This window comes from Salmo trutta, chromosome 28 (assembly GCF_901001165.1).
Source record: "Salmo trutta chromosome 28, fSalTru1.1, whole genome shotgun sequence".
Classification (NCBI taxonomy): domain Eukaryota; kingdom Metazoa; phylum Chordata; class Actinopteri; order Salmoniformes; family Salmonidae; genus Salmo; species Salmo trutta.
Genome location: NC_042984.1, coordinates 41,206,456 through 41,218,981, shown reverse-complemented (window position 1 = coordinate 41,218,981; position 12,526 = coordinate 41,206,456). Strand labels below are relative to the sequence as shown.

Sequence of the window (12,526 nt, the reverse complement as noted above, 5' to 3'; positions counted from 1 at the left end):
ATAAGCTAGAGCTAGCATTGCAGTGCATAAAATGTGGTGAATAGTTGACTCAAAGAGAGAGAAAGACAATAGTTGAACAATTTTTAACAAATTAATTTCTTCAAAAATGAAGGAGAAGCAAGTAGGAGAGGGAGAGAGAGTGAGAGAGATATTTAGTTGTATTTCCTTCAAACTTTCACTTATCTAGCAAATGTAGCTAGCTAGTTTAGCCTACTCAAACACCTGCCTCAAACAGAGCAGGATGCTATGTTAGCTAGCTGGCTATGGCTATCCAACACTGGAACTCTTACAAGTCAAGGTAAGCTTTGGGTTTTATACATTTATTGCCAACGGGGCCAGCCGGTATAACTGCTAAACTGCTTGCTGTACACTGTGCTGCATGGTTGTAGCGGGTTTGCTAACGCGTTAATTCTAGTAGCTAGCTGTGTTAGCTAATATGGTGACAACAGTGTAGGCTGTGTGTAGTGGTTAACGGTAATGGGATGAAGGATTGGCTTGGAAAGGTTTTTTCAGCTGTTTTATTGTGCACTGAAGTCCACAAGCGAAGGGAAAAGGTGAGAGGAGGAGAGCGCGTAGACGAAGAAGAAATTATACAGCAAGCAAATTATCATGCGGTTTGTATGTGGCTGTTATGAAAGTAAACTGTGCTTACGGTTATCAAAGGTCTATTCATTCTGCCAATTCTGTTGAAAAACATTTCTTAAATGAAAGCAAACGGAACGAAACGGAGATAAACATACCTGAATTTGTCCCTGTTACCTTGATTACTCACTTTTGTCCCTCGACCTGTGTGCACCTACGTTGTAAACTGTCATTCATAGGCTAGGTTGTATCAACCACATGATGGGTATAGGGAAAATTTGAGTATCATGTAGTAGCCTAAACCTGTTGGTGTTACTTTGAGCTGGGTGAATGGAATATGAATGGCAGTCATCCAATATGCTCAAATAGAAATAAATCTATGCTCATAAAAACAAAACAAAGTCCTCCCTTATCTTAAACGGCACCGACCGCCACAGTCTTAGAAATATTACTTTTCTCCCTGCTTCTCCAAGCACGACCCTGCCCCGGACTAGATTATTTTTTAAATACTTAACCCTCCCCTGAAATTGAAAAAGCATGACCCTCCCATATTTTACTACAGGTACCCATTCTGTAAATTTCAATACATCCCTTACATCTAAGTGCACCTCCGGACATTCACCCTACACCCTACACCCTACACACTCCATCCTGCCTCAGTAAACCAATGGAGATTCTGTCATCGCCTCGAGAGAAATTACTGCCACTTACCAATACACACACTCTCACTCTTTCTCCCCCCTTCTCTCTCTTTCTCCCTCATCTCTCTCTTTCTTGGCTATGTCTAACACCACTTCCCACTCTCTCTTCATCATTTCCCCACATTCTCTCTCTCCCTGGTCCCACTCCCAGAATATAATGCACCCAAATGACTCTCACAATAAGACATGATGGCAGGCCGACTAGAACACATCTCAACACTGCGGTGGGTTAGCTCCATGCCTCGGTGGTTCGCTCTGTCCGCATCCTTGGTGCGAAAAATATGCCACAGCATCTCCTCCCTCACTTCATTTTCTAAAACCCGCCTACCTGGTGCCGCTTGCCCGCCTGCCCACACGTTGAGGGGAAGGACAGAGAGACGTCCCCCCTGTCAATCTCCTGCCAATGGCTGCTGTCAAAACAGAAGCTGACAAGCGAGACCGACGAAGACGCTAAGACGGCCTGGCGGGACAGCCTACTGACAGCAGGCTCTGTCGGGCTCTCGACGAGAGATAGAGGTCACAGAAACAGGAGACACAGGAGATGGGAGAGCTTCACACTCATTAAGGGAGGCCCTTTTCTATGTCTGGGACTCAGAGATTGGAGGAGACAAAATGACATATATCCGCATGAGAGAGACTTGAGTCTATAGAAACTTACTTCCTTAGGCCTCACACCAGGACTCCGCAAGGTCTCTAGATATAAAAGGATGTGCTTATTTTTGTGACTAAACATGAAGCGGTAAGGTGCCCCTTAAGAGCTGATCTGGAGTCAGTTTTATTTAGTAGACTGGTTGCATTCCCTAAGTATTAAGGTATGGAGAACACTGATCCTAGACCAGCACTCTGGACTGGAGCCAATGGCACCTCTAGCTGTATTAGAGTCAGCATGTTAACAGGCAGTGCTTGTTGCTTACCTCTGTGAGGTGGGGGTTGGGGTTGAAGCCACACTGGTTGCAGACGGTGGAGCGGCACTGTGTGCAGGTGTTGTAGTTTGGCAGGGCCGGGGGATTGGTCAGCTCCGTGGTGGAGCAGAGTGGGCACAGCTTGCTGACGGGCATGGGGGCGATCTGGGGCACTGAGTAGGGCGAGGTGGGGGTGATCCCACGGTCCGGGGACATTGAGGAGGAGCGACCCGTCCGGCCACCCGAACCGCTGAAGTCCACCTGGAGGTTTCGTCTGGAGGCGTGCTGACCGGGCTGACCGGGGCTCTGGCCATGCTGACCTGGACCACCACCCATCCCAGCACCCATCCCTGGCCCATGACCCTGAGCCTGCCCTGGGCCTGAGCCGTGGCCTGAGCCATGGACTAGGCCTGAGCTATGCTGCATCGGCCTGTGGCTCTCTTGGTTGGCCAGTCTCTGACCTCCTCCTCCACCCATTCCTCCGTAGCCAGCCTGCATCCCAGATTTAGGACTCCCCATAGGAACCCTGAAGAAAAACAACAGGAATCAAATTCATTTCAAATATAACATCCCTTCTGTTTCGCTCTTCTACAGATTGTGAACAAGATATTTGGTGGTTTGGTCAGTATCACTGAATCTTTTCATTCTATCAAAAAATGTCCCTCACCTCCGGCTAAGACTGAAACAAGACACTGAAAAACTGCTCTGATCTAGGGGAAGCATAAATTTGGATCAAAGAAAACCAAAGTAGTTCCGGCCAATAATTTGCTTAATTTGCTTCAGTTGATTCATGGGAGTTTGACACAAGAATTCGTTGTAGGGAGAGACCTATTTTGCGACAGCCTGAGTCGGTATGAGACATTTGCTTTCAGCTACATGGGAATGTCACCAAATCTCTCTCATCCACCCCCAAGCCTTAGATCTGAAGTTACTGTCTCCAAATTCACATCTACTCAAAGCCCTGCGAGTCAGACTTCACCTAGTGACCTTCACATGGAGCGGACTTAGGGAAGCTGTGCGTGCGTGTGTACACTTAATGCAGTCTCATCTGGTCTAAGGATGTTAAATGTCTTCTGGCAGCTCTCATAACAGTTTGCCCTCTTCACTGTAAGCTCTACCCCAGCAGGTAAAAGGCTACAAAGGCCACAGGAGCCTCAAACCAACCAGGCGGCTGGAGCAAAGTGCTATAATGAGGGGTTCAACACATAGAAAGCAGGCTAAAGTGCATACGTTTTTTTTGCAGGCTGTCCGGAAGCTTCTACCGTGCTTGGGTCATTTCAGCACCATGAGCCATTTCAGCACCGTTTTAGCACCGTGGCGCTGTCCACTTACACATAGGCGTGTCTCACTTTGTCCTAAACGCTTACAGTCCCACCTTAAGTAAACAATGAAATCAGTCCCACCTAATGTGAACAATATGCTTGCCATGTGTCTGTATGCATGCACTCTGATGAAGGCAAAAAAACGGTTCAAATGTTAACTACATTTTTAAACAAAGGATCCATTATTAACTCAAGCACTGTGCTTACTGTACTCTCTTCCTGTTAAAAAAAATATAAGAATCATCTTTTCATTCAGTAATCTAAATACCTCTATGGACCGTAAAGGAAATCATACTTCAACCTATCATGCTCATGCACTTATATATAGGAATTAGTGGATATATGGGACACTTTTAAATGTGCCTTTAGAGGCCATGCAATTTAGTACTCATCTCTAAAACAAAAGAAAATTAGGTCAAAAGAGTCCATATTAACAAAGGAAATGGAAGGCCTAACAGTACAGTTAGATAGCAATAAAAAGCTGCACCATAGAGGCTCAGAACAAGTTAGAGGAAAAACAAAAAGAAATGGAGGAACTTATTCAAGAAAGATCCAGTGTAATATATTATAAAAATAAAGTGAACTGGATGGAATATGGGGAAAAATGCACCAAATTATTTTTTAATCTTCAACATAGAAATGCTACCAAAAATAATTGACTGAAACTTGTTACACATGATGAGTCACCCATGATTCACCAAACAATATTTTGAAAGAGGAAGCAAAGTACTTTAAGTATATGTTTTCGTTTCAGTCTCCTCCAGCTCCACTAACCGAAAGTAATTGTATGGATTTGTTTCCTAATAATAATGTAAAATTAACATCTGTACAGAAAGACTCATGTGAAGGCCAAATTACAGAGGAGGAACTTCTTGATGCAATTAAAGCCTTTAAATCCAGAACAACTACAAGGCTGCTGGATGGCATACCAGAGGAGGTATACCAAACCTTTTTTGATATACTTAGAGGACCGTTATTAGCATGTTTTAACCACTCCTATATAAATGGTCGATTATCAGACACTCAACAAGAAGGTCTGATTTCATTATTACTGAAACAGGATACAAGTGGTAAATATAAAGATCCAGTCCATTTTAAAAAATGCAGGCCTCTTACACTTTAGTGTTGTGATGAAAAAGTTCTAGCAAAATGCTTGGCGCATAGAATTAAAAAGGTATTGTCGGATATTATTTATCCTAATCAGACAGGTTTTTTACATGGACAATACATTGGAGATAATATAAGACAAGTACTGGAAACAATAGAACACTCTGGGAAACCAGGCCTGGTATTCATAGCTGACTTTGAAATGACATTTGATAAAGTACGACTGGAGTTTAAATATAAATGCCTGGAATATTTCAATTTTGGAGAATCTCTCATAAAATGGGTTAAAGTTATGTATAGTAGCCCTAGGTGTAAAATAGTAAATGATGGCTACTTCTCAGAAAGATTTAAACTGTCAAGAGGAGTAACACAAGTTTGTCCACTATCGGCATATCTATTTATTATTGCCATCGAAATGTTAGCTGTTAAAACTAGATCCAACAAATATATTAAGGTGTCATTGCACGCTGATAATTCATGTTTTCTTTTGAATCCACAATTAGAATCCCCACAGCATCATAGAGGATCTGAATACTTTTTCTAACCTCTCTGGATTAAAACCTATTTAGGATAAGTGTACAATATTACGTATTGGATCACTAAAAAAAGACAACTTTTAAATTACTGTGTAGTTCATCAATAAAATGGTCTGACGGGATGTTGACATACTCGTTATGCATATGCCAAAAGAAAGAAATAATCTCACATTTATAGAAAGTTAGCAAAAATAGATAAGATCTTGCTACTATGGAAAGGAAAATACCTGTCTATTTGTGGAAAAATCACCCCGATTAACTCTTCAGTCATATCACAGTTGACCTATTTGGTTTTGCCTACACCTAGCGACCTGTTTTTTAAATTCTATGAGCAAAACAGATTAGTGGGGGAATGGCAAGCCAGACAAAATTAAAAGGGCCTATTTATATAGTTAATATGAATTTGGATTGCAGAAATGATTAAATATTAAAGCATTAGACCTCTTACTAAAGGCATCAGTCATACAAAAATTATACTTAAATCCAAACTGGTTTATCGCAAATTAGTAAGAATGTCTCACCCCATGTTCAAGAATGGCCTTTTTCCCTTTATTCAGATTACAACTGCTCACTTTCGGTTATTTGAAAACCAAATAATCTCCAAAATATGGTTATTTTTTGAAGAAGCCATAGAAAGTTGGTTGCAATTTCAGTTTAATCCACTAGAAAAGACAGAACAAATAATACAACAAATCTTGTGGTTAAACTCAAATATACTAATAAAAAAAACGTCATTTTTCGAGAATAAAAAAAAAAGGTTCAGCGGCTTGCCTCCTTAGCATTTTTCCTACTTTGTTGCCTTACAACCTGGAATTAAAATGGATTTTGGGGGGATTTGTATCATTTGATTTACATAACACGTTAAAGATGAAAAATATTTTTTATTCTGAAACAAACAAGAAATAAGACAAAAAAACATCAAACTTGAGCGTGCATAACTATTCACCCCCCAAAGTCAATACTTTGTAGAGCCATCTTTTGCAGCAATTACTGCTGCATGTCTCTTGGGGTATGTCTCTATAAGCTTGGCCATTCCAAGACATTTAATGTTTCCCCTTAAACCACTTGAGTGTTGCTTTAGCAGTATGCTTAGGGTCATTGTCCTGCTGGAAGGTGAACCTCCGTTCCAGTCTCAAATCTCTGGAAGACTGAAACAGGTTTCCCTCAAGAATTTCCATGTATTTTGCGCATCCATCATTCCTTCAAATTCTGACCAGTTTCCCAGTCCCTGCCGATGAGAAACATCCCCACAGCATGATGCTGCCACCACCATTCACTGTGGGGATGGTGTTCTCGGTGTGATGAGAGGTGTTGGAATTGCGCCAGACATAAAGTTTTCCTTGATGGCCAAAAAGCTCAATTTTGGTCTCATCTGACCAGAGTACCTTCTTCCATATGTCTTTTGGTGAACACCAAACGTGTTTGCTTATTTTTTTCTTTAAGCAATGGCTTTATTCTGGCCACTCTTCCGTAAAGACCAGCTCTGTGGAGTGTACAGCTTAAAGTGGTCCTATGGACAGATACTCCAATCTCCGCTGTGGAGCTTTGCAGCTCCTTTTGGGTTATCTTTGGTCTTTTAGTTTCTCTGATTAATGCCCTCCTTGCCTGGTCCATGAGTTTTGGTGGGCGGCCCTCTCTTGGCAGGTTTGTTGTGGTGCCATATTCTTTCCATTTTTAATAATAGATTTAATGGTGCTCCGTGGGATGTTCAAAGTTTCTTATATTTTTTTTATAACCAAACCCTGATCTGTACTTCTCCACAACTTTGTCCCTGACCTGTTTGGAGACCGCCTTGGTCTTCATGGTGCCGCTTGCTTAGTGGTGCCCCTTTGCTTAGTGGTGTTGCAGACTCTAGGGCCTTTCAGAACAGGTATATATATACTAAGATCATGTGACAGATCATGTGACACTTAAATAAAGTCCACCTGTGTGCAATCTAACTAATTATGTGACTTCTGAAGGTAATTGGTTGCAGCAGATCTTATTTAGGGGCTTCATAGCAAAGGGGTGAGTACATATGTACGCACCACTTTTCAGTTTTATTATTTTCATTTCACTTCACCAATTTGGACTATTTTGTGTATGTCCATTACATGAAATCCAAATAAAAATCTATTTAAATTTCAGATTGTAATGCAACAAAATAGGAAAAATGCCAAGGGGGATGAATACTTTTGCAAGGCACTGTATAATCTTTGTAAATTATATCATAAATAAATATGACTGGTGGAGTTATGTCACATGCAGCCAACACAAATAAATGGAAATGTCTGCTCTACCCAAAATTACAACCAACTAATAGCAGTATTGCCACAAAAATAGAAGCGGCAAGTGGACGGGGGAAAAAGTAAGGACCTTCTCTGTCAGCCATGCATTAAAGACCAAAATTGGTTAAAGAAAATTGTGATAAATAAAAATACATACCAGTTTAAGTTAAGGACCAAAAAAATGACAGCTGTGCTATATAGATTGCAAAATAGTTGGGAAGAGATTTCGATATACCGATTCCAATGCACACGGTTTATGAATTGACATGCAAAACGACGCCGGATTCAAAACTTAGAATTGTTCAATTTAAAGGATTATACAAAATTCTTGCAACCAATAGAATGCTATATGAGACTTGTGAGACGTCTGTTTCTCAAACTAGACACTCTAATGTACTTGTCCTCTTGCTCAGTTGTGCACCGGGGTCTCCCACTCCTCTTTCTATTCTGGTTAGAGACAGTTTGTGCTGTTTTGTGAAGGGAGTGGTACACAGCGTTGTACGAGATCTTCAGTTTCTTAGCAATTTCTCGCATGCAATAGCCTTCATTTCTCAGAACAAGAATAGACTGACGAGTTTCAGAAGAAAATATTTGGTTTCTGGCCATTTTGAGTCTGTAATCAAACCCACAAATGCTGATGCTCCAGATACTCAACTTATAAGGGCACAAGGCGAGACCCAGATGCAGACACAGGAGGCAGATGGTTTATTAATAATCCAAAAGGGGTAGGCAAGAGAATGGTCGTGGACAAGCAAAAGGTCAAAACCAGTTCAGAGTTCCAGAGATACAGAATGGCAGGCAGGCTCGAGGTCAAGACAGAATGGTCAGGCAGGCGAGAATGGAGTCCAGAAAAACAGTCAAAGCTCAAAACCGGGAGGTAAAAGAGAATAGAAAAGCAGGCGTACGGGAAAAACAGGCTGGTTGACTTGAACAGACAAGATGAACTGGCACAGAGAGACAGGAAACACAGGGATAAATACACTGGGGGAAATAAGCAACACCTGGAGGGGGTGGAGACAATCACAAGGACTGGTGAAACAGATCAGGGCGTCACACTACTTGTGTAAAGAAGGACAGTTTTATTGCTTCTTTAACCAGCACAACAGATTCAGCTGTGCTAACATAATTGCAAACAGGTTTTCTGACCCTAAACTTCGGAACGGTAGTGTATATAGTATTTATAAGCTGGAAGTAGAAACCCAAATGTTGTTGTTTAATTTACTCCAATTATGGGAAGGGTGGTAGGGTTTGCGGGAAAAAATAAAGGAAAAAATATATTTTTAAATATGTGTATGTATATATATTTGTGTATATATTTATATATATATGTGTGTATGTATTTATGTATATATACACTGCTCAAAAAAATAAAGGGAACACTTAAACAACACAATGTAACTCCAAGTCAATCACACTTCTGTGAAATCAAACTGTCCACTTAGGAAGCAACACTGATTGACAATAAATTTCAAATGCTGTTGTGCAAATGGAATAGACAACAGGTGGAAATTATAGGCAATTAGCAAGACACCCCCAATAAAGGAGTGGTTCTGCAGGTGGGGACCACAGACCACTTCTCAGTTCCTATGTTTCCTGGCTGATGTTTTGGTCACTTTTGAATGCTGGCGGTGCTTTCACTCTAGTGGTAGCATGAGACGGAGTCTACAACCCACACAAGTGGCTCAGGTAGTGCAGCTCATCCAGGATGGCACATCAATGCGAGCTGTGGCAAGAAGGTTTGCTGTGTCTGTCAACGTAGTGTCCAGAGCATGGAGGCGCTACCAGGAGACAGACCAGTACATCAGGAGACGTGGAGGAGGCCGTAGGAGGGCAACAACCCAGCAGCAGGACCGCTACCTCCGCCTTTGTGCAAGGAGGAGCAGGAGAAGCACTGCCAGAGCCCTGCAAAATGACCTCCAGCAGGCCACAAATGTGCATGTGTCTGCTCAAACGGTCGGAAACAGACTCCATGAGGGTGGTATGAGGGCCCGACGTCCACAGGTGGGGGTTGTGCTTACAGCCCAACACCGTGCAGGACGTTTGGCATTTGCCAGAGAACACCAAGATTGGCAAATTCGCCACTGGCGCCCTGTGCTCTTCACAGATGAAAGCAGGTTCACACTGAGCACGTGACAGACGTACAGACGTGACAGAGTCTGGAGACGCCGTGGAGAACGTTCTGCTGCCTGCAACATCCTCCAGCATGACCGGTTTGGCGGTCAGTCATGGTGTGGGGTGGCATTTCTTTGGGGGGCCGCACAGCCCTCCATGTGCTCGCCAGAGGTAGCCTGACTGCCATTAGGTACCGAGATGAGATCTTCAGACCCCTTGTGAGACCATATGCTGGTGCGGTTGGCCCTGGGTTCCTCCTAATGCAAGACAATGCTAGAACTCATGTGGCTGGAGTGTGTCAGCAGTTCCTGCAAGAGGAAGGCATTGATGCTATGGACTGGCCCGCCCGTTCCCCAGACCTGAATCCAATTGAGCACATCTGGGACATCATGTCTCGCTCCATCCACCAACGCCACGTTGCACCACAGACTGTCCAGGAGTTGGCGGATGCTTTAGTCCAGGTCTGGGAGGAGATCCCTCAGGAGACCATCCGCCACCTCATCAGGAGCATGCCCAGGCGTTGTAGGGAGGTCATACAGGCACGTGGAGGCCACACACACTACTGAGCTTCATTTTGACTTGTTGTAAGGACATTACATCAAAGTTGGATCAGCCTGTAGTGTGGTTCTCCACTTTCATTTTGAGTGTGACTCCAAATCCAGACCTCCATGGGTTGATAAATTGGATTTCCATTGATTATTTTTGTGTGATTTTGTTGTCAGCACATTCAACTATGTAAAGAAAAAAGTATTTAATAAGATTATTTATTTCATTCAGATCTAGGATGTGTTGTTTAAGTGTTCCCTTTATTTTTTTTGAGCAGTATATATTTACCCAAATTATATATGGGGGATTGGAAATGATGCAGACAATTACATCGACGGAAGCTGCAATCTATCCGTAATGCTGAAGCTGATCTACCCCCTGAAAAAGAAAGTGTGGTCAAGCTGGGGATTGTTTTGTGGCCCTCCAAACATGTCTTCTAATAGAAATGTTTGCAGGAAAACAAATAATGAAAAAGTAATGTAGAGTGTGAGGCTATTCACTGCTCTGAGGTGGGTGGTATTTGTTCCATATGCTTTTACGATCTATCTACAACAAAGAGTAATGTAGAGTGTGAGGCTATTCACTGCTCTGAGGTGGGTGGTATTTGTTCCATATGCTTTTACGATCTATCTACAACAAAGAGTAATGTAGAGTGTGAGGCTATTCACTGCTCTGAGGTGGGTGGTATTTGTTCCATATGCTTTTACGATCTATCTACAACAAAAAGTAATGTAGAGTGTGAGGCTATTCACTGCTCTGAGGTGGGTGGTATTTGTTCCATATGCTTTTACGATCTATCTACAACAAAGAGTAATGTAGAGTGTGAGGCTATTCACTGCTCTGAGGTGGGTGGTATTTGTTCCATATGCTTTTACGATCTATCTACAACAAAGCCTGCTGGAGAAGTAGCAGGGTGCATAAGAGAAGCCTTCAAACTGTTTTCGCCTTGTAACAGTCGACTGATTTCTCTTCCTTGTTTCCCTTTGTGTTGAACTTTCCAATGCAGTTCCTGACAGTATTGAACACAAAACTCACACTCGTGTACGCACACGGTACACGTGCGAACACACACACACACTCACTCAAGCCCTAGCAGTTTTTGAGAGGTTTAGCTTTCTGTTACGAAGATCAGGGATTGTCTAGCATTCGCTCCGTCTCCAGATGCTGTAGAAGAAGAGGGACACAAATGTGGTACACGGGGGATCTCTTCAAAAGACCACCTGGGTTTATTCAATTTATTACCAGTAGTGGGTGTGTTATTACACATACAGAGGAGCGCATCAAGCTAAAGTAACTCACAAAGGTGGCTGCCGCCCAAACTGCTATCAAGCGATCACACTGCTCAGGTGGGGGGGGGATGGTGACTCATTCTAAACCCAAAGCCTTTACCCTGATTCACTCAAAGTGCTTGAGGAAATGAGCATGAAACATCGCTGGGGCTGTAAGAAGGACTCACAGGCGTTTCTGAGCTCCCTCCCCCTCTCTCATCTGTGGACAGCAGGAGAACCAGAGAAGCGGAGGAGAGAGAATCAAGCTGCTTTAGGCCTGTGAACCTGTCATGCTTTGTACATTCACCCATTAACCGGGTGGGTCCGTGCACGGGCAGAGCAGCTCTTTGTGAGCTGTCGAGGAGCAGAACACGACCACAGAATAGACTCACAGACGTCCGGACCGATGCTAACGCCGCGCCACACCTCGCTACAATAACGCAGGCGTCTCATAATTACTCAGCAAAGGCGACGCGAAAAACACACTTTCCCCCAAACGCAACACCTTTTTCTCAGTGTTTACAGAGCCTTCCCGGAGGTCATTCATCAGTGTTGCGTAAGAAGTTAATGACTCCGACCGCGCTAGCCTCCCCCTTCTCTTCAGCTGGCTAATACAGGAGGTTAGATTCAGGGGTCACCAATTAAAGCTGATGTGTGAAAGGAAAGCGCTAGTCGTAGCTAGCCGCGCTAGTCGTAGCTAGCCGCGCTGTCATACTGTATACCTGGGTCTCCTGTTCTTTTGAACGGCTCTTTCTCTGTTGTTCACAGCTGGGTAGGTTCCTGCAGTAGGCTAATGGTGTGCTCTCTCTCTCTCTCGTGTCTCATGGCTGTGCGTGTCTTTTCTTGTTGGATATTTCACTGCCATTACTAGGACTTTCACTGCTATCGATTCTTCAGTTCGTAGCACACACACAGAGGCCCAAACAGAGCCATACGCAAGGCCCCAAAGTAGTTACAATAGGCTCTTCAACAAATTCCCGTTTTGTCTTGACAGCTATTTTCATCAACTACAGTACACACTGTAACAGTAAAACAAAAAGGAAAACCAGGGTTGAATTTCAACCCCGAACTTCAACTCTGACTACTCCTGACAGTTCAGCGTCATCAAGCGCCATTGTACAACATTACCCATTTTAAAGCACACCTGTCGAGTGCTGCTGTGTAGCGGGGTTGTTTAATAGGA

At 43.1% G+C, this 12,526-nt stretch overlaps 1 protein-coding gene across 1 annotated transcript in view; it reads right to left on the bottom strand.

Annotated features, from left to right (window-relative positions):
- The window catches only part of LOC115166387 (protein bassoon-like), an 86,720-nt gene extending 84,168 nt beyond the window's left edge, over window positions 1-2,552 (bottom strand). Inside the window, exon 1 of the mRNA XM_029720293.1 lies at window positions 2,198-2,552. Coding sequence (XP_029576153.1) covers window positions 2,198-2,533 — 336 coding nt within the window. The 5' untranslated portion in view covers window positions 2,534-2,552. The remainder of the gene's footprint in view (window positions 1-2,197) is intronic.
- Window positions 2,553-12,526: the final 9,974 nt, after the last annotated feature.